Source organism: Capra hircus, unplaced genomic scaffold (genome assembly GCF_001704415.2).
Source record: "Capra hircus breed San Clemente unplaced genomic scaffold, ASM170441v1, whole genome shotgun sequence".
In the NCBI taxonomy this organism is placed as follows: Eukaryota; Metazoa; Chordata; class Mammalia; order Artiodactyla; family Bovidae; genus Capra; species Capra hircus.
This window is the reverse complement of record NW_017189581.1, coordinates 21,371-44,521: the sequence shown is the minus strand read 5'-3', so window position 1 is coordinate 44,521 and position 23,151 is coordinate 21,371. Positions and strand designations below refer to the sequence as shown.

Below are 23,151 nucleotides of genomic sequence, written 5' to 3'. Positions count from 1 at the left end.
GCATATATAGAAAAGAATGGCGTGGACATTTAAACCTAAGATATTAAGAGGGTGAAAAAGTGAAAGTGTTAGTCATTCAGTCGTGTCCGAATCTTTGGGATTCCATGGACTATAGCCCGCCAGACTCCTCTGTCCATGGGATTCTCCAGGCAAGAGTACTAGAGTGGGTTGCCATGCCCTCCTCTGGGGGATCTTCCCAACCCAGGGATTGAACTCGGATCTCCTGCACTGCTGGCAGATTCTTTACCTTCTGAGCCAGGTGATCAGGCACAACCAGCACCTTGGGAACCATTCATGGGATCTTGTGCTTGAGACCCCACCCCACCCCATCCCCTTCATTTTCTGCTTTTCTTGCTTAGCAAAAAGAACCCTGGAGAGCTGGTCATTTTTTGTCTTGCCCCCTCTGTCACCCCCAGACGGTCCCTATGCTTCAATGGCATGCAAACCTCTAGCATCCTCTACTGTCAAAATCATTTTTAAAAGAAAAGGTGTATTAGAACATACTCGGATTTTTTTTTTATAGCTTTAAAATATATTCCCTAATGAATACACTAAAGGAGATATATTCTGCCCCTAAATGGAAATTCCTAGCTTGAGGTAAAAGGATAGTTTCACAGAATTGTGGCTGCTGGTTGCTTGTTGAGGCTTCTGGAAACAACTAATCATTATGTTTAATGTTTCATCAAAAAATGCCAATGTGTTCTCCAAGATGTTCATTTCGCACAGTTAAGTATATGTTTGTGTGGCAATTACATTGCCCCTATTGATTTTCTCACGTCTTTGCAAGTCCGTAGTATCGGCTCTATATACCTCAATAGGAGTCTTTTGCCAATTATTCCGTGAAAGTGGAGCTCTGTTTGATATGTTAATTTAAGGAAAATGTGTTCTCCAGTCTTCTGTGATGGATCATTCTTGTGTTTAATGACATTTGGTTTTAGCAGAGCGCACTGCACAGTATTTCTCTTCCCAACTATGTCATCTCCTGCTCCTATGATTTTGGAGCAGTTGCTTTGCACCCCTCTGGAGCTATTGATGCTCCTAATTTCCTCTTCTGTGTGTTACCCATTCACCTGTACAGAGAGGAGAGTAGGCCCCATAAAAAGAAAAGAAATGCCACACAGGGAAATTAGACTCTTCATACCGAAGTGAGTCTTACAGATTCTCACTTGTTAGCTCTTATATCCATGGATATAAAGCAAAATATCTATCATGATTAAGGAAAAGTAACAACAACAACAACAAAAAACAGTAGAAAAACTTCGAACCACTCACTGCTTCCCTCAATATATAAAGAAACATGTTGGGAATATTGGTATTTGGAGGAAGTCTGGTCTTCTCTTCTGCTGATGAAAATGGTGTGCTGATTCAAAACCTGTCCTGAGAGGAAGTCACACACATAGCAGAGAGCATGAAAGTTGATGTCTTTTGTTTCTGCATCTCACTCTGGTCTCCCATACAGTCCCCACTCAGCCTTCCCCTCCTCCTGTCCCCCTACCTCTTTGTATTGATTGATTGTTTTTTTTAATCTTGTTTCTTTTTCCTCCCTCCCTCCCTTTCAAATCAAGTTATGTTCCTTTCTGCCACTTGAAACACAGTCTCAGCTTCCATGTAAAGAGGTCATTCCTTTATCTTGAGAGTATTTTTAAGCAAAAGAGTGGGGAGCTTTGCTTTGATAGGATGAGTGCTCCATCAGTGTATTGTAGGGAGACTGGTCCATGGAAATAGAGGGCTTTACTCACTGTGATGAAAGACAAAAATAAACAAACAAACAAACAAAAACACTTGCATCCACCATGAGGTCTCTTTATGCTTCCAGGGAAACTTCAAAAGGGAACTATTTTCCTTTTTGAAAAGAGAAAAACGTGCAGTACATAGGTATTAACCCACACAGGTATTAACTACTATTTTGGGGTTTTGTCCTTAACATTTAATTAGAACTAGCCACAAACAGTAACTAGGAAAATGCATTAAAGCCTTAAATTTGCATCTGTTTAGTATGGGACAGCCTATTTACTGACTGGCATGGCTGTGTTTATCTGAAGTTACATTTAGAATTTTGTTGCCTCCTCCCACAGGATGCGTGAGAAATTTACTTAATTATCATTGACTCTCTCTCTCTCTCTCTCTCTCTCTCTCTCTCTCTCTCTCTCTCTCTCTCTCTCTCTCTCTCTCTCTCTCTCAAAGGACTGAGAATGCAGACCAGAGCTTAGATGTATAAGGTGTCATAAAAGCAAAGCTGTTGCATTCTCAATTTGGCTAATAAATTGACTTTGGAGAAAAGCATCTTCCTGGGACCCTTGGGAGTAAAGCTTATGATTTGCTGATGTTGGACAGGGTTGAGGTTTTACTTTTGATACATGTTTGTTTTTTGGTATAGCATTAAATACCACCTTAGATGACGGAAACCTCCACTCCCCACCAAACTTACAAAGTTCTTGCCCTGTGCTGTGCTCAGTTGCTTCAGGCATGTCCAACTCCTTGCAACACCATGGACTGTAGCCCAACAGGCTCCTCTGTAAATGGAATTCTCCAGGCAAGAATACTGGAGTGGGTTGCCATTTCCTTCTCCAGGGGATCTTCCCAACCCAGGAATCGAATTTCACGCATCTCCTGCATGAAATACATAGTAGGTGAAAGGAGAAACAGTGAGCCTTACATCTGAAAATTAGAGATAGGTGACACAGTTATTTAGTTTATCTATAGAAAATTTTAGTGACGTTGAGTATTTTTCACCTAGTGTTAGTATAGCAAGAGAAATTAGGAGGTGATTAATATTTCAAGGAGAAAAATACTTAATGATTATAAATGCATAGCTGGAAATCGAGTTTATACAACCCTAACCATACAGATTCGGAGAAGGCAATGGCACCCCACTCCAGTACTCCTGCCTGGAGGATCCCATGGACAGAGGAGCCTGGTAGGCTGCAGTCCATGGGGTTGCTAAGAGTCAGACATGACTGAGTGGCTTCACTTTCACTTTTCACTTTCATGCATTGGAAAAGGAAATGGCAACCCACTCCAGTGTTCTTGTCTGGAGAATCCCAGGGACAGGGGAGCCTGGTGGGCAGCCGTCTATGGGGTCGCACGGAGTTGGACACGACTGAAGCAACTTAGCAGCAGCAGCAGCAACCATACCGATTAATCAAACTGACCTTCTCTGATACTAATACAAGAAAGTACTGTTAGGAACCTTTGAAAATCGCTAGTAAAACAGTTCCCCCCTGTGATTTTGGTGGAAACGACTCTGTTCCTATAGAACACTATGGATCCCTTTAACTCCCCCAAATTGCCCGATAGTTCCAACATAGGTACTATCTGTTCACTCACTTCTTCACCCATTGCCAATGAGACTTCAGAACAACCTCTGAGCTTGTGAGTAAGTGAAAGTCGCTCAGTCGTGTCTGACTCTTTGCGACCCCATGGACTGTACAGTCCATGGAATTCTCTAGGCCAGAATACTGGAGTAGGTAGGCTTTCCCTTCTCCAGGGGATCTTCCCGACCCAAGGATCTAACCGGGGTCTCTTGCATTGCAGGTTGATTCTTTACCTTACTCATCAAACTCATAGCCAAGGGATGGGAAGAAGACATTTCAATAAGAGAGGGTAGGGTTCGGGTTTGGTGTTTACTAAAGGGTACAAGACCGTCCTACTAGGATTGTCAGAAACAGTGACAGAAGGGTTTTCCCCTTGAAATGACCAATGATGTTCTGTGTCTCTTGCAGTGGATCTTTTGAGCCTGTCAGCCGCATGTGATGCCTTGGACCAGCACAACCTCAAGCAAAACGACCAGCCCATGGACATCCTGCAGATCATTAACTGTTTGACCACTATTTATGACCGCCTGGAGCAAGAGCACAACAATCTGGTCAACGTCCCTCTCTGCGTGGATATGTGTCTCAATTGGCTGCTGAATGTTTATGATACGTACGTATGGCAGACTTTCTCCAGACTCTACCATGGGAGGATTAGTTTACAGAATGGTGATGGTGTAATTAGCATCACAGCAGGGCTTTGGTCTAGAGAAATATGGTCCTCAGGATGAAAGTTTCATGAAGCCGTGTGACCAAATGCTATCCCTGTGATTAATCATTTTTGCATTTAATGGAACCCCCAAAAATGTTTTGATATGCTGGGAGGTAAGGAACTAGGATGTAGATTGCACTCAGATTAGAAAGCAGACGAAACCTCAAGATACTCATTTTTCCAGTAGTAGGATGAGTCAGCGTGTAGCCGTTGGTTCTTGCCCTTGCTAGCCTGTGTATCTTGAATTCCTCCACCCTCTTTGGGTGCGGCTCCTTCTACCCAAAGAGATGCGCTCCCTGAGGTGTGACACTCCTGTCCCCAGCTCCAAATAGTGTTAGCTGATACTCAAGAGATTTTTGTAGAGTGTGAATGGTTATGCAAAAAAAAAAAAATGAAAACAAGCCCTTAATGCAGCAAATTCAGATCCTCAAACCAAGGAATTCTGTTTGTTTTTGTTTTGTTTTATATATAGATAAATAAAGATTGACGAAGTTTTAGTTTGGCACCTCCATTCATCCCTCTATCTGAGAGAGTGCTTGTTTTTATCTTTGGGATTGCCCCCCTCCCCAGTTTTGTCTTGAGCTTAATGAAGACAACTGAGGAAGGTAGCAGCAGGAATTGGTCTTAATTTCAACTGAATTCTTCTTAGACATCAAACTCATTATATGCCTGATTTCACATGTCAGCAAGAACATATTCCGCATTTAGAAATCTGGAAAGCTTTTCTGAAAGGAGTCGCATAGCAACTATTTTAGTTTTGCCTTTGCTGTAGATTTCTACCACCTCCTGGATTAAAATGTATACCTTTTTTTTCTTTGTTATTTTGGTAAGATAGTGCTTGTTAAATTCCAAGGCTATTAAATTCCCATCATTATCTACCAAGCTCTTGATCATGTCGGATTTTAATTGCAGATTATACTTACATTTGCTTTGAGAAGGGTTTCTGTTCAGGTCTTCCCTCAAATATATTTCAGCACCCATTTTCTTTGCAGATGATGTACGAATGAATTCGGAGTATATGACTTCCCTTCTCTGAAAATTATTTGGGGACAATGTTAACTCCTTGAATACCTGAGTTACTGTATAAAATTTGTGAAACTTTTGATTTACCTTTTTAAATAGGGAAAATGGTAAAAACTTTCCAGTGATAATACTTTTTCATGAATGTATTTAGGACTCAGGATTTCTGTTTGACTAATGTATTTAGTAAATTGTACCAGTGGCAAGCTGAGCATATTGTTCACTAAAAGTAACCACTCTTGAGACCTACCCTTTGCTTATTCTATAGACTTTTATTTGAACCAGGATATATGGTTCAGTTGTTTTTCATAACAAAATAAAATGATCAAAAAACAGGTTTTACAAAATGAAAAACTTGTGCTTTCCCCATGGATACAATGAACTTTTTAATAAATTTGTCATGTGGAATGGTTTGTATGTAAAGTAAAAGCATATGTATGTTAAAGCATTATTATAGCAATAGGATATTTTAAAATTGCTCCTTAAGATCATCTGTTCCAATGCCCTCTAATAGATTGTATCATATTTTTTCTTGTAGAGATAAGTGTTCATATTTTATACTATGTGTCTTATGGCCTGAAGTGACTAATTTTCTTCTCAGTAAGAGGCAGTCTGATGAAAAGCTAAATGAGTGTTGAAGAGGGCAGAACAGTTAGTTGCTGGTAATTTTTTGGCTTCAGTAACCAAAGTGGGTAAATTGCTTAGCACATACTAGTAATTCTTCCCCTTATCTACTTAAACCCAGGTGGCTCTCCAAAGATAAATAAAAGAATCTTTTTCTTATTTTATGTAGAGAAATGCTTACCATTCGAGTAAGGTCTTTTAGAAACTGAAAACTTGGTAAATGTTCACCAGTCAAGTTGGTCAGATTTCCGTTTCATTCTAGGTCATCAGCCAAATAGATAATGAACTCAGAAACGTTAATGATCTTAAAACAATGGTCAATAGAGTTCCCACATCCAGGTTTTTTTCCCCTTAACTAAGAAGTGTTTATCTTTCAAGAAAGTGTCAGTAATTGTTTTCTGCTTTGATTATTCATAATAGGGGACGAACAGGGAGGATCCGGGTCCTGTCTTTTAAAACTGGCATCATTTCTCTGTGTAAAGCGCATTTGGAAGACAAGTACAGATGTAAGTCATGTGTACCCTTTTATTAATGTTGGCTAATTACCCCAGATCTAGATGGGGAATGACACAGTGTTCTTCGTTGACAGCAGGTTCCTCGTGTAAGATGTAAAATTACTCTTAGACAGGCATAAAATTTGGTTTGTGCCGTTCTCTGTCAGACATGAAATTGTAGGTATTTAAGTAGAGAACGAGGATTAGCTTCTCCAGTACGAGTATTATTTTACATTACATCGACTGTGTCTGAATAAAACACATGTTCCTCGGGGATAAAGTCTGATTTCCTAATCCCTTTGTCCAAGTCAGAAAAAATAAATGTGAAGGTTTAATCCATGCACATGCCTCATCTTTGGATTCTTATTTAAAGAGTACTATCTGGCATTCATGTTCAACAAACCTTGTTTATTTTATAAGCATCTTACTGTGAATTGTACTGACATATCCAATTCTGTGATGTGATTAACGTTTTATTATTTGAGAGACAGCTTGCCATTTCTTACAGGGTAACTATCACCTTACAGAATTTCCTTTTGATTAGCCGTTGGGCTCTTCTGCGTAAAATTTGTAAATCCAAATTAAAAGCAAATGCTAGCAGAGGGATGGTTGAGGTGACGAAGCAACCGTTCATTCCCATTGTGAAGGCATGTACTTGTTTTTCCCCTTTAAATGCTCATGAGAAATCTTTTCAGTAGGAATATTAAACAAACCTAGTATATCTTGTCTTTTCTCTTTTCCCCTAAGGCCTAGCCACATAGGGATGTGGAGATGTGCTGAGCTTAAGGATAGGCAGAAGATAAAAGAGACTGAATTCCTCCAAAGCCATTCTGTGTCCTACTGCTCATTTCCCCCCTAGGAGTAAACCACAGAATACACAAGCTCTTTTAGCTCTCACTTTTATGTACTTTCCGCTTGAGTTTTTCTCATCCTAAGAACCCAAGAAAAAAAGAACAGCTTTCGTTAGCTGTTTGAAAATATGTTTTGGATGAAACAGAATATTTCTGTGGGCTTTTGTCCTTTAAATATTGTAGCTACTTGTTGTAGGTTAGCTTTTACTCTAAGCTTGCTAATGGTAAAGTACTAGCACATCATAATACTTGATAAACCAAGGAAGCTTCCAGCCTGTGTTTCAGCTATTATACTAAGAGGGAACAGGTTGGAGGTTGGCCAAACAAAAAATATTAACTTCAAACTGGGATGTTTGCAGGTAATTCATAATTTTGAAATTTTGTGGATGTACTGGAGAGCTGGGGGGTGGGTGTGTGGGAGATCTCAAGTGTTGTCACTGCTATCTGAAATAAATATCCCATTCAAACATTGAATTTCTGAGAGTTTAAAGTGTACATATAAGTAGGAAAAGCTTTCATGGATTGACTTTCTTGGCAACTTTTATTTAAATATAAGATAGGATTAAAATAATTAGATTCCTGAGATCAAAAGCTGTTACAAGTGTTCAGTGCATTCATTCATTCTGTGAATCCACCTATTTGGGGCACCTGCTATCATTCAGGGGCTGCTCTTCTGCTCTACCCATTTCTAGCACACAGTTGCTGTGTGGTCCCGATTTTGATATATTTTGGGATCTGATGTCCACAGGGGATAGCTCTTTGGGCCCGCTCTATGTTTCCTAATGCTAAAACATTTATTGTATGATGGAGGTCATGTCCTATATATAAACTGTTTTCCAAAGGATTATGTTCTGGCTTAGGAAAAAGTCACATGTCAGAACTGTATGTAAACTCTCATTTCTTACAGGGCTATAGTTTACTTAAACATTGTCACACTTCATATATACACAGTGGTGATTAACTTGATCCATAAAAGTAATGAATGTGCAGATTAGTGTACAGTAGAAGCAACCCGTCGGGGCAAGTAGGGAACCCCTCTCTCCTCTTGAGAATTGGTACTGGAACTGAGTAGGTACTTTAGTTGTGCTAGCATCTACTTGGTGCCACTTTTTGATTGCTGGAATTCTCTTCTTCCTCCTGTAGACCTTTTCAAGCAAGTGGCCAGTTCAACAGGATTTTGTGACCAGCGCAGACTGGGCCTCCTTCTACATGACTCTATCCAAATCCCAAGACAGTTGGGTGAAGTTGCATCCTTTGGGGGCAGTAACATTGAGCCAAGTGTCAGGAGCTGCTTCCAATTCGTAAGTTATTCAGCTTCTTGAGTGGCATATTTATTCTTTTCCGTTTTGGGAATTAATGGAAAAACCACGGAACTGTAGTTTCTCACGTTAGCTCTTCTGTAGGCAGGTAAGTAGGGGTTTTTTGAGGTTCAAAATCTCTGTGGGCAGTGGCTTCTGGAACTGTGGGTTGGGGAGAGAGGACAGTGCGCAGGAAGGGAAAGAAGTCTGTGACCAGAGCCAGAACCCCACAGGCTCCTAGGGTGTTGGTGGGAGAGTGAATCTGCAGTGATTCAGCAAGGGAGGAAATAAATCTCCAGCCAGAGACATCCTTTGTAAAACAAGAAAATGACCTCTGTAGGTGAGTTTCATGGTCTCTTCCTTTCTTCCCTAACCTAATTCTGTCATCATAACCTTCTTTTGAGTAACTGTTGGTAAACAGTTAACGCAGCTATCATTTTTTTAAGCTTTCCTATTGTAATGCCAAAGAATGCTCAAACTACTGCACAACTGCACTCATCTCACACGCTAGTAAAGTAATGCTCAAAATTCTCCAAGCCAGGCTTCAGCAATATGTGAACTGTGAACTTCCAGATGTTCAAGCTGGTTTTAGGAAAGGCAGAAGAACCAGAGATCAAATTGCCAACATATACTGGATCATCGAAAAAGCAAGAGTTCCAGAAAAACATCTATTTCTGCTTTATTGACTATGCAAAAGCCTTTGACTGTGTGGATCACAATAAACTGTGGAAAATTCTGAAAGAGATGGGAATACCAGACCACCTGACCTGCCTCTTGAGAAATCTGTATGCAGGTCAGGAAGCAACAGCTAGAAATGAACATGGAACAACAGACTGGTTCCAGATAGGAAAAGGAGTCTGTCAAGGCTGTATGTTGTCACCCTGCTTATTTAACTTATATGTAGAGTATATCATGAGAAACACTGGGCTGGATGAAGTACAAGCTGGAACCAAGATTGTCAGGAGAAATATTAATAACCTTAGATATGCAGATGACACCACCATTACGGCAGAAAGTGAAGAACTAAAGAGCCTCTTGATGAAAGTGAAAGAGAAGAGTGAAAAAGCTGGCTTAAACCTCAACATTCAGAAAACAAAGATCATGGCATCTTGTCCCATCATCTTGGCAAATAGATAGGAAAAAGTGGAAACAGTGGCTGACTTTTTTTTTTGGATTCCAAAATCACTGCAGATGTTGATTGCAGCCATGAAACTAAAAGATGCTTACTCCTTGGAAGAAAAGTTATGACCAACCTAGACAGCATATTAAAAAGCAGAGACATTACTTTGCCAACAAAGGTCCGTCTAGTCAAGGCTATGGTTTTTCCTGTGGTCATGTATGGATGTGAGAGTTGGACTATGAAGAAAGCTGAGCGCTGAAGAATTGATACTTTTGAACTGTGGTGTTGGAGAAGACTCTTGAGAATCCCTTGGACTGCAAGGAGATCCAACCAGTCCATCCTGAAGGAGATCAGTCCTGGGTGTTCATTGGAAGGACTGATGCTGAAGCTGAAACTCCAATACTTTGGCCACCTGATGTGAAGAGCTGACTCATTTGAAAAGACCCTGGTGCTGGGAAAGATTGAGGGCAGGAGGAGAAGGGGATGACAGAGGATGAGATGGCTGGATGGCATTACCAACTCAATGGACATGAGTTTGGGTAAACTCCAGGAGTTGGTAATGGACAGGGAGGCCTGGCATGCTGCTGTTCATGGGGTCACAAACAGTCAGACATGACTGAGCAACTGAACTGAACTGATTGTATTTTTGACATCTTCCAAGGGCTGGATGCTGCCTTTCCATAGGCTTACAACCAAGTCAGAGATTCATGCTTCCATTCATGTCTGTCAGTAGGTCGGCACACTCCTGTCCATTCTCGTTTGCATCCTGCTCCAGTGCCTTTTCTACACCATCATCCATGTCCCCACAAATACCCTCTTCCTCCCAAGTGCCTCGTCGCTTCATGGATAGACATTTAGGTTGTTCCCGCTTTTTGGTAAGATAGATAATGCTGCAGTGAACATCTTTATGCAGTTAGCTCTTCTTTGATTCAAGTTTTTCCCTTAGGATAAATTCTCAGGAATGGGATTACCAGATATAAACGGTTTTGTAGGTTTTGATAAGTATTACCACATGGCTTTTGGTCAAAAGTTGCTCCTATTTGTAATACCACCAGCACTCAAGGAAGAGATATTTGCAGTTTTACATTATTTGCAGTGTTCTTAACATTTTTTAAATCCTAAGAACTACAGATGTATGGGGTTTCTCATTCTATTCTAATCTCATTACCAACAGAACTAGGTGAATAAGTAACTGGGTTAGACCTGTATATAGTCTTAACACAGACTCAGATAAAACTATAGAAGGCTTCGTGGGCAGAACATTTACATATTTAAAGCAGTTTTAGCATTCATTTAATAGTTAACTGGGCAGATTAAAGAAATGCACATATATGAAGGTTGCTTACATATACTGTTTGGATTGTTTTGCCCAAATTATGGCAAATTAACTATAAAAGTAAAACAGATGTGGAGAAATACATGTATTTTTTTGTCACCTCATACTCAAATCTCCCAAAACATGAATAGACTATCACTTTCTCTGGGTTTTTTCTTATGTGTTGCTGTATTAGCATTTCTCCTCCAGAACATAAACACAAGTAACTCCCATACAGTGAGTATGAATGACCACAAATAATCCAGATTCTTTTTTTTTTCCAAATCCTATTGCAAAACAACTTGCAGCAATCTACTTTTTCTCCCTCAGTGTTGTTTTCTCTTCAAGTTTCAGTGACTTTTTACAGTCTTACTGTGAAACACACACATACAGAGTGTTCATATACACATATATGTGTACAGTTGTGTGTGTCATGTGACTGGGGTTGAGTGCAAGGGTCAGAGCACACACCTGCTGACAACCATCTATATTCAGTGATGGTTCCTGCCTTGAAATCAGGTGGCCTGGCCTCAGGGCCGCTGCAACCATTGTCCCATTACCTTGCAGAACTGACATTGCCACCTCCCCCGGACTCTGGTTCTCGCTGGCTTTTTTTTTTTTTAATCTGACATATAACATGTAAGTTGAAAGTGTGGGACATGTTGATTTGATACATTTCTATATTGTAATATGATTGCCATTGTAGCAGTAGTTAGCACTATCAAGTCATAGAATTACCATTTCTCTTTCATGGTGTGAAGGAGTAAGCTCTAGCCTTTGACTGCCTTGAACTTGGTGGTCAGGACCAGGGGCTCGTGAGCAGAAACTCTGCTTTCCATTGGGCCATCCTCTCATCAGGAGCCCGGTCCGCCCCTGTCAGCCCATTGCATTCTGCTGTGGGATACCTGCTTTATTCACTCACCGGCTGCCTCTTGTTTCACCACATCCCTGTAACAGCTACACTCTATTTTCAGCATTAGAACCCTGGCAGCTCAGACAGTAAAAATATTTGCCTGCAATGCAAGACACCTGGGTTCAGTCCCTGGGCTGGGAAGATCCTTTGGAGAAGGGAATAGTAACCCACTCCAGGCAAGTAGCAAGTATTCTTGCCTGGAGAATCCCATGCACAGAGGAGCTTGGTGGGCTACAGTCCATAGGATTACAAAGGATCAGACACGACTAAGCGACTAAGCACGCACAATCACTGTCTGACACCATCCTTAGAAATCTCCCATTTCTTTCCCTGGTTCACAGAATAGCTCCTGGTTTCTCTGCTTCACTCTCAGACCTTTCCTGATCTGTCCATAGCTGCCCATGGTTTGCTTTCACTACCAAGTAATAGCTTCTCACTGCTACCATTTGTACTGACCATGCTTGTGTACATAATATTGTTATGACTGCTACTGATGATAGTATTTTTTAAACTTTGCCGCACAGTTCTCTCATTTAATCTTCCCCAACCCTTTGAGGAGAACAGAATCGGCAGGCTTGGGTTCACGGTTGTTTTTACTGTTGTTTCAGTAGGTGAACAGTTTATCAGTGGCCCCTGCTTTGCATTTCTTCAGCTGGTGGGAGAGTCTGATTCCTAGTCCAGTGAGCACTTCCCTCTCCTCCCCGCTGGGCCATTTTCCTCCTCATCCCAAATACGCTTTTTAAAAAATTTTTCTATTTATCTCATTTATATTTGGCTGTGCTGGGTCTTCTCTGCTGCATGGGCTTTTTTCGAGTGGGGGCTTCTCGTTGCAGTGACTTGTTGCGGTGGCTTCTCTTGTTGCACGGCACAGGTTCTGGGCACGTGGGCTTTAGTAGTTGCAGCTCCCAGGCTCAATAGTTGTGGCGCATGGGCTTAGTTGCCCCACGGCATATGGGATCTTCCCAGACCAGGAATCAAACCTGTGTCTCCTGCATTGGCAGGCTGATTCTTTACCCCTGAGCCACCAGGGAAGCCCAATACACTCTTTTTGATATTAAGGCTCTCCAGCTTCCCAAGGTGAAATAACAGGCATATTTTCTAGGTCTCTGCTAGAATACAAGATGCCATAATAAAACAGAGAACATAGGAGCATTGGGGAGAAAAGGATGCCTCATTTTAAGACGTTGAGTTTTGGCAAGCCGGATGTTGCTGGAAGAATGTTGGGCACGTTCTGTAGGTACAGAGCTGGGCAAGGTTTAGATGACTCAGATTTGGAGACCCTCTCGCCTTGCTAGTCACTGGCAGTCTGCTTGAACAGATCCATTGTGAATTCTTCCTTCAGAATTGGCGTCCTCTCCCCGTCAGCCTTTTCCTCAGCCGGGAGCTCTGGCGTCAGCTTGCCTTTCGGAAGCTGTGCGGATTGCATGAAAATTCAGTGTTTGCTGTAGGGAAAGATAGCAGGAGTGAACAATGCCCTCTGCCCTTTGTTTGAAGCATTTAAGACCTTGGGAACGGGGCCGGGCTGGTGGCTCGAGCTAACCGGCACTCAAAGGCTGCTCTGTCTACCAGCCTCAGGAAGTGAACGGCAGTAAAAGTACTTGTTTCTCTTACAAATACATTCCCTGCCTCACAGAAGAAGTTGACTTCAGTCTACACTCTTTTTATGTCCTTTGTCTTCTTGTCACCAACTTGAAAACTTCCTTCTTTTCAAGTTGGTAACTGTCAGCTTCTGGCTCAAGAGAGGGGCCTGGCAGACACAGGAGGAGAGTGGTGTTTGCCCATGTGGTGCCCACTAGGTGATCTTTTTATAGGTTTCCTATATACTTAATACCATTGAACTGTTCAGTTAGAGTGGTTAAGGTAGTACATTTTATGGTATGTGTATCTTACCACCATAAAAAAAAAAAAACTGGGAAAAAACACAAAAACCTTTTAAAAGAAAGAGGAAAATAAATCACCAAGTCCAAAGAAAATGCTTTGCCTATTTTAAAATCAGTGTAGATCCATCAAGGTATTTATCCATGAAGCCCAGAAATGAAGTCATGCCTATGAATTTTAAAAGAGAAAATTCACTATCAATGTATGGGTTTGACAGTAGTATCTTTACTGATATTCAATGGGGAAACAAATCTGTTTCTATCTTCAAAGGATATGACAGTCAAACGTGTACTGGGAAAATGACTCATTTGGGCAGTAGTAGACCTGAAGATTTGAAATTAGTTTGTTTTGGAAATACAGCTTCAATTAATGCATCATCGGGTTGATTGGCTCTCATATTCCATGAAACTATCCCTGTTGACAGGATAGATTGATCCTGCGACCATGGGAAGGACAGATCTACTCCTGGCAGTGAGTCACACAGAGTACCTTAAGGAGCATAAGACATTGTTCACATCCCTCCTTTTTCAGATGAGAAAACTGAAACCCAGAAAGGCAGAGTGAATATATTCTTCATTCTGCAATTATATTTATGTCAGAATGAGAGATCCGGCCCAAGTTCCCTGTGTTCCAAGCTAGTATTTCCTTCTGCTAAACCATCTGAGTAGAAATAAATGACTATAACCAATTCAAATACTAGACTGAACTAAGGAAGTGTTTATAAATAGTCTTACATGAATTTTAGGTTATAATAGGATATGTGGATAAATGAACACTCCTACCCCAACACATGTACACACACACACACACACACACACACACACACTCACACTCACACTCACATTCACACTCTATGATCTTTATTCAAAATACTCTAATCCCAATTACAGGTATCTAAGTTCTACCTCCAGATGAAATCAAATAATGTTTCCTCTTAGTTGGGAAGCACTTCCCACTTTTAAGTGACTCCAGAGAGAGTCATGTATCTGTAAACTGGTACTTGACAGTGCCCTGAGAGGTACTCACCTCCCCCCGCCCCCGATAGTCTTTGTAGCATCTTCTTCTGTAAACATTTTAAGGACTTCATTGTTTAGATAGAATTGAGTACATCAAGTTTGTATTCAATATGCTTCACCTGCAAGAGCTTGCATGTCAAAATCTGTTTATTTTACATCTGTTTTCTACCTCCCGTTGTATTTATGCATTCAAAATGAATAAGTTGCTTTTTCATCTGTCCTCTGGATTTTTATATTCCTATGACAAAAATGAATATCATCTCAGCACAGTTGCTGTAATACAGAAATGGGAATAAATTACGGCCTCAATTGTTGAGAACAAGTGTGTATGTGTATGTAAATAGCAAATCATTGCAGGACGTCTGGAGTAGTGAGTGGCAGAGTGGTTAGGCATGTAGGTCCTGAAGTTGACTGCCCAGATTCAAATATCAGCTCTGCTATTTTCTGACAACCTTAGACACATTTCTTGAGCTTCCTGGCCCCTAAGTACCTGGAGCACTTTGGAGCGTTAAATGAGCTAATACAGGTGGGGCACTTAGCGTGGTGGGCACATGTTATTTGCTCAGTCATGTCCGACTCTTTGTGACTTCATGGACTGTAGCCTGCCAGGCTTTTCTGTCCATGGGACTTCCCAGTCAAGAATACTGGAGTGAGTTGCCATTTCCTTCTCCAGGGGATCTTCCTGACCCAGGGATTGAACCCTGGTCTGCCCGTAAAGAACCCTGAATCTGTCCGTAAAGGCAAATTCTTTATTCTGAGCCACCAGGGAAGCAGTAGGTACTTAACTGAGCCTTAGTTATGATTATCTAAAGTGTATTTTGGGCTTCCCAGATGGCGCTAGTAGTAAAGAGCCTGCCTGTCAAATCCTGGGTTGGGAAGACCCCCTGGAGGAGGTCCACTCCAGTATTCTTGCCTGTGAATCCAGTGGACAGAGGCACCTGGTGAGCTACAGTTCATAGGATCACAAACAGTCAGACACAACTGAAGCAACTTAGCACGCACAAAGTGTCTTTTAACATGAAAATAGCCCACCAAGATGAATAATTCCTTTTGCCCACAACTAAGCATCTGTAGATTAGATTCTAGAGAATCGTGAAATGGTGTTAAAATACCATGCCAAGACACTTCTTAACCAGTTTGACAGCCTTCTTCATGCCAGTTGATCACATCTTATATTTGACATCCTTAAAATAACTCCTAAAAATTCCACTTTGCTTAGGTTTCTTTGGGCTGTTTGTTGAGTAATCAAAATATAGACCCTTTGGTCCCATTGACATTCCTTTTACACCCGCTTCAACTGATGGATATGGTATAAGTTTCTAGAACTTGGTATATATAAGCAATATGTATAAGCAGAGGTAGCATCACCAAGTTTCTGCTGGGCCTGCTGATGGACACTTAGAATTCCTGCAGACTTTTGAGAAATCGTTTATCCGAGTATTATCAGCATTATCTTGAGTCAACTATTGGTTTTTATTGCTATTATTTTTTTCTGTTTTGACTATAAGCTTTGGTGAGTTTACCTTCATAATTATCCATTTAATATGTCGTGGTTTATGTGCTTAAATTTCTCCATGTGGAGTGATGGGTATTTTTTCCACCAGCTTTTAAAGACAGGTTTGTAATGGAATTGAAACCTGTTTCATTTATATACCTCTTACTAAGGAAAAGCACTTGTCATTCTGTTTCTCCTTTTTACCCTTCTAAAGAAGTAGTCTTTGTTAGAATCAATTTTTTCCATCCTTCTGCCCTCCCTCCTGTATCCCCCCACTCATTTCCTACAAAAGCTGAAACAGAGGTTCTAATGAAAAAAAAAAAAAAAAACCTTTTTTTTTTTGAGAGGCACACCTGCATTTGGAAGAGTATTCTGGACTCCCTCTGATTAGTTCACCATTAATTCAAATTCACATTGATAGGTACCCCCAAAGCTCATGGAAACAAGGAGACATGAATTCAACAGTTACCATTTTCTTCTTTCCCATCTTTGTCACTGGCTTGTAAAATGGATTTATTTAAATCTTTCTTTTTACATAGATTATGTAAGATGAATCGAAGTGCAAAAATCTTGGGATATCCTTATCTTATATCTTGGTTCCTTAGGATGTCTGGGTGCATTAACAGATAAAGGTGGGTTTTTGTTCTGTTTTGTTTTGTTTTGTATCTTTCTTTGGGTTTTGGAGGAGGGGTTGACATTTGATAAAATAGGGAAAAATTTGTTTTCTGATTTGCTCCTTTTTTAGCTACATTAAAAAATACAAAATAATTGTTTTCCAAGTTTAGACAAATGTCTGTAGTTTTGTCACCACAACTACAATCAAGACAGAACATTTCCATCGTCCCTAAAATTTCCTCCTGTTTTGTGGTCACCCCGCCTGTTCCCAGTCTGTGGAAACTACTCCTGTTGTGTTCTGTTCCTGTACTTATACCTTTTCCTGACCTATATTTTAAATAATTGTAGGAGGCAGTTGTGAAAGAGTTATTGTTAGATCTTGTTCTTGAGCATAATGTGTCCTGATACAGACTTGAGAAAGGTATACCATGATAACTCTGGGCAGATATGAGTGCTCTACCATGAACCTGTGAAAGTGTTCTCTTAAATAAGAACTCTCTAGCATAAATTAATAATGTTGCATATACTTACAGATTTGCATAGACTTAAAACTTGTGCTTCTGTTCCTGGGAGCCATGGTATTAATTGGTTTATTAGTCAGGTGGAGCGGGGAGCCTTAGGTCAGGACAGTTGTCCTTGAACATGTAAATGAAGAGTGGATAATCACTGTGTGTTAGTGTTTGGGCTTATTTTCTCTTTAAGGGGTGATTCACAGCCCTGATGAATATTTAGAGCAATGACTGCCGGCCTCCAACCTGCTCATTATCTTCAGAACTTTAAAGAAAATACTTGATTTCTACCAACGACAGCAGTTACAGGAAGCCTCTTACTTCTTCTTGTCTCATGAACGCAACTGTTGACCTCTTAATCCTGATTTCCAACAAGAAATATTTCTGTAAATGTGGGGCTTATTCAACTCATTTTATGGCTAAAAAGTCAGTTGGGTATCTGGGCAAAGCACATGTCTGCCAAGTGTGTGTGAGTGGGTGGGGGATGCATTAGAACAACGAAGCTACAAGAACAGGGGGAACGGCAGTTTGGCATTTGGTTTGTGTTTTGTGAGGGAACTAGTCCTAAAGAGCTTTTCATATTTTATACCATTGATATTAATGCATTCCCCCCTCCCTTTTCACAGTCATCAGTTTCTTACACTCTTGATTTCCTTGCCTGCCCCCCTACCCCCAGGAAGGAGTGCCAGTGTTTTATTTTGAAAAAATTTCAAGAACAAAGAAGAGTTGGAAGGATAGTATGATCCACACCCATATGTCCTGTACGTCTCTCTACCCTGGTTAGCATTTTTGTCCCATTTACATTTCACTTTTCCCAGGTATGTATGGCTTTGAATGTAGACACACAAACACATCTTTCCCCTTTACCATTTAAAGGTAAAAGGCCATCATACTACAAAATATAAACCCCTGAGCACTTCACCATACATCTTTTTTATAAAAAGACTTTCTCCTGCAAAAGTGCAATACTGTCACTACACACAAATTTAACACTGATTCTGCAAGACCATCTAGCAGACAGTCCACATTGAAATGTCCCCATGCCTTCAGAGTGTCTCTTATTTCTGGATTTTTTCCTCCAGGATGCAGTCAAGGTCTTTGTCTGTCATTGGCTGGTTATGTCTGTGTCCTTTCACCTCATCTGAACAGTTGCCCAGCATTCTTTGTGTCTTCATTCATGACATTGACATTTTTGAAGAGTGCAGGCAGAATATGGGAAAAAGTCCCATATTCTGGAGTCTTCTGGTTGTTTCCTTAGATGAGATTCAGGTTGGTTCTTATTGATAATGCTAAGAATGAATGGTATGGTGGTATCAGTCAGATATTGCTGTTATAAAAGTATCCTTTTCCCTATGTAATTAGAAAGCCATTTTTGTGATATTTTGAGCACTTCTGAGCATTCTGTTCCTCAGTAGCCTTTCACTGTATGGTGTAAGCCTCCATTGATGATCCTGTCCTAATTCAGTGATTACCTTGGTGGTTGCCCAATAGCAGTTTTCTAATTCTACCCTGCTCTCTGCATGTGTTAGCTGGTTTTCTTCTGTCAAGAAGAGCTGCACTTTTCCCCTCTAATTTTCTGAGGGTCCCTGAAGATATCCATGGTAATTGTGCATGTACGAAGAATGGCACTTCTCCTGACTGAGTTACCTTTGGGTACCATATTTGCCATGATGTTGCTGAAAACACAAATGCATAGAATTGACCACCCTTTCCCCCCATAGCAGTATAAGCTAAGCATATGTCTGATAAATACATTTCCATATCAGCCAATTCTTTCATGGGACCAAATCATATAACATGACTCATGTGCTAATAAGGATTGAGAAACCCATAGGCTTTTCTGTTTCTTTTTTTCCTTTTCACTACCTCAATTGACCTGTCAGTCCATGCAGCTCATATATGTCATAGCATCTGATAGTAGAAGGAAGGGTTGTTGTTGTTCAGTCAGTAAGTTATGTCTGACTCTTTGTGACCCCGTGGACCGTAGCCCACCAGGCTCCTCTGTCCATGGGACTTTCCAGGCAAGAATACTAGAGTGGGTTGCCATTTTCTTCTCCAGGGGATCTTCTCTACCCAGGGATCAAACCTGAGTCTCCTGCATTGGCAGGCGAGTTCTTTAACACTGACCCTCCTGGGAAATGCCAGAAGGAAAGATTGTCGTCGTTGTTCAGTCACTCATTCGTGTCCAACTCTTTGCCGCCCCATGGACTGCAGCATGCCGGGCTTCCCTGTCCTTCACCATCTCCTGGAGCTTGCTCAGACTCATGTCCATTGAGTCGGTGATGCCGTCCAACCATCTCGTCCTCTGTTGTCCCCTTCTCCTCCTGCCTTCAATCTTTCCCAGCATCAGGGTCTTTTCTAATGAGTCAGCTTTTTGCATCAGGTGACCAAAGTATTGGAGCTTCAGCTTTGGCATCAGTCCTTCCAATGAATATTCAGGAGGAAAGATACATAATGCCAAAAAGAAGGAGGGAAAGGAAATGATCAGAAGAAATAGGAGCATGCATTTATCTCAGTGCCTTTTGAGTATTCACTTGTACCTTCATGTAGCTCTCAGTAGACTGGCACAAAATTCAGTTCACAGTCTGGTACTCAGGCATTATCTCACGTTGTCTGTATTTAGATATCAGAGCCTCTCACACTCTCGGACAAGTTGAAATTTCAAAAGATTTTGGAAATCACCCTGTATGTTCCCTTCAGATATCACTTCTGTCCACCCATGTAGACTCCTTTAAGCATACATATTTCAGTCTGAAAATAATAGATAATCTTGAGCTGTGTCCTTAACTTCTTTGAGCCTTTTTTCATCTGTAACATCAAGCAAAACAGATTACCTCAAGAGTTACTTATCCCCAGGTTGCTTTGATTATATGCTAAATGTTGTAAATGGAAAAAGCCGAAAGGGATATGGGTTATGGTGTATATTTCAAAGCTTGGTTATTATCAGCCAAGTCTTACCTGATCTTCTGGATAACAGTTCTTGTAACAGAGATGCCAAATACAGAAAACAGTCTTATATGTGTAGTGTGGCCTTTCACATGAGAGCAACTGTTCTCTGAATAGAAGTAGCCTAGACTAAGAACAAGAAGTGACAAAACAGCATGTGATGCCTCATACAAATGATCCCTGGTGGCCCTACACTTGAGTTTCCTCAGCAACCCAAATGTAAAACACAAGGATCTTATGTCTAAGAAGATCAAAATGCCACCTTCCTTCTGTTTTATTTGTTACATGCAGGTTTCATATCGTTTTATAGCAGATTTTTTTTTGCATTCGTTTGATTTTCATAAAAATTGGGATCGTTTGGAAGAAGCATCATTAATATTCTTTACAACTTGTTCTTGTTCCTCCTTTTATGTTCGTTGCTAGTTCAGACTTCTCTCTTATGTAAAATATTCCACTGATGCCCTTGGTAGATTTAGAGGTTGTTAAAGAAATCGTAATAACAGCTCAGGGAACAGTCAGGAACTGCCTGTCCTATACCGTGTGACCCCAGCTAGCTGTTCTCCTTGTAGTTCTAAATCTTTGTGTACAGACTATAATTCACAAAACAGTTGTGATCAATTTAAATTCAGCAAATCTTTTCTAACACTAGGGCTTTTTGCAATCAGGGCCAGGAAAGTTGGGTTGTCAGCTATTAATGCTATAACCCATTAACGATGGCAGCGATATTGAAATGGCTTTTTGAAATGGCTATTTGAAAGGGAACATTTTACTAGTGAAAACAGATGAAAATGGCCTGGGAGGAGAGATTAACCTTTTTGAAATATCTGTGGTTTGTCCCCAGTATTTTCTATAAATTTACCTTATTCTTTCAATAAGAATGTTTGGAAATTCTATTCATGCATATGAATGCATGCAATATTTATATATTTAGTTATTTTTTAAATAGACAGGAACTCTACTGAATAAATGAAAGCACACACGCACACACTTGTACTAGCTGACTGCTTTAACCTTGCTTGAGTTAATTATTTGCCATGAATAAATAGATTTCTGTAACTTGTCATGAGATGCATTACGTGGAGTTTCTATTTGAAAAGCACCCTGATTTCAAATCAAGGTCTACAATTTTAGCATGTTCCCTTGTGACTTCTGGTTTGGGCTTCCTGAAATTTACTAGTCCTTTTTCTTCCCTCACTCTGTAATAGGTAAATATATATGTTTAGATGAAAATTTTTTTAATTGATGTATAATCGACATATACCCTGGTATAAGTTTAATGCACAACCTTAAAAAATTTTTAATTGCAGTATAATTGGCATAAAACATTTGGCAGTTTAATGTACAATGTGTTGATTCGACACATACATTGCAACATGAGTACCACCCTAGTGTTAGCTAACACCTCTCCCATGTCACATAATTACCACTTCTCTTTTGTAGTGAGAACAATTGAGATCTAGTCTCTTAGCAACTCTGAAGTTTATAATGCAGTACTGTTGGCTGTAATCAGTGTGCTTTGCATTAGGTCTCTGGAACTTACTTATCTACTAGCTGTAAATTGATAATCTCCCCATTTCCCCTACCCCCAGTCTCTCACAACCACCATTCTACTCTTTTTTGGGGAGTTCAACTTTTTTATATTCCATGTAGAAATGATATTGTACAGTATTTGTCTTTTTCTAAGTTATCTCAAGTAGCATAACCCCCTCAGGGCCTTTCTATATTGTCAAAAATTTCCATCTTACAGCTGAGTGATATTCTCCTATATATATGCACACCACGTCTTTTTTTTTACCCGTTCATCCATTGATAGACACTTAGGTTGTTTACCCGTCTTGGCTATTGTGAATAACGCTGCATTGAAGATGGGAGTGCAGATATCCCTTCGATATCCTGTTTTCATCTCCTTTAGCTATATACCTAGAAGTGCAATTGTTAGATTGCATGGTTGTTCTATTTTTAATTTTTTGAGGAACCTCCATACTGTTTTCCATAATGGCTAAGCCAAATTATATTCCCACCAACAGTGCACAAGTGTTCTCTCTTCTCCAGCCTCACCAATGCCTATCTCTTGTGTTCTTGATGGTAGCCATTCTAATAGGTGTGAAGCAGCATCTCATTTGGCTCTCCACAGTGTTAACCAGTGTACCCTTTGTCTCACAGGCAGTAATTGAACAGGCCTATCATAGCTTCTCGGTTTCTCTGCTGCAGAAGAGCATTGCCTGCTGGTTAGGTGCCCTGTAGCATTTAGTTAATCATAGTGGACCCATGTTGGTTTCTTAGTTTTGACACATGAACCATGGCAATATAAGCTGTTAACATTGGGACACAGTTTCTCAATCTTAGCACTACTGACATGTTGGCCTGGATGATCCTTTGTATTCTCCAAATCCAGAAATAGACTATGGATTAGCCTTTTGCATGTAGCAAACAAGCCAACAGAGGACATTAACTTTAAAAACTATTTAAAAGAAACTTATTTTGTCTTCTATTTCTTAGACAACCCTTATAAACTTATTATTTTTTGCTCTTTAAGATGCCTATGCAGGTTTTTTTTTAATTCTAACCTCATTCAGATATTATAACCCTTCCTTTTATTTATTGTGATCACAGTTTAATTCCCACCCATCATTAAATTCACCAAACCTTCATGGAAGGTATAGAAACATAGTTCCTGTCTCTAAATAACCTGCAACCTAGGAGAGAAACAAAGGGGGTTTAGACAAGTATTGTTTCCAGAACAAAAGGTGGTTCCTTTTTATCATCTGAGAACTACTGCGTACAATCTCTTCCATAATGTTTGCTTTTCTCTATATGAATTTCTTTTCAGTTTATTAAAAACTGACATGGTTTTTCAAAAGCCTGACAATGGGGATGCCAGTTACCTTCTCTTTAAAATATATGTGTGTTTATGGTAGTTGGGGAGCAGGGCTTGCTGAGAAACTCTCTCATCACCTTTCTTCTGTGGCTAGGAACTGGTTCTGTTAGCCTATTGTTGTTCAGTCGCTAAGTTGTGTCCAAGTCTTTGCAACCC

The 23,151-nt window shown here is 40.3% G+C and overlaps 1 protein-coding gene across 1 annotated transcript in view; it reads left to right on the top strand.

Moving 5' to 3' along the window:
* The window catches only part of LOC108633295 (dystrophin), a gene marked incomplete at both ends in the record, with an annotated part of 53,067 nt that overhangs the window by 10,718 nt on the left and 19,198 nt on the right, over window positions 1-23,151 (top strand). The window contains 3 exon segments of the mRNA XM_018044510.1: window positions 3,723-3,924; window positions 6,088-6,173; window positions 8,156-8,313. Coding sequence (XP_017899999.1) covers window positions 3,723-3,924; window positions 6,088-6,173; window positions 8,156-8,313 — 446 coding nt within the window.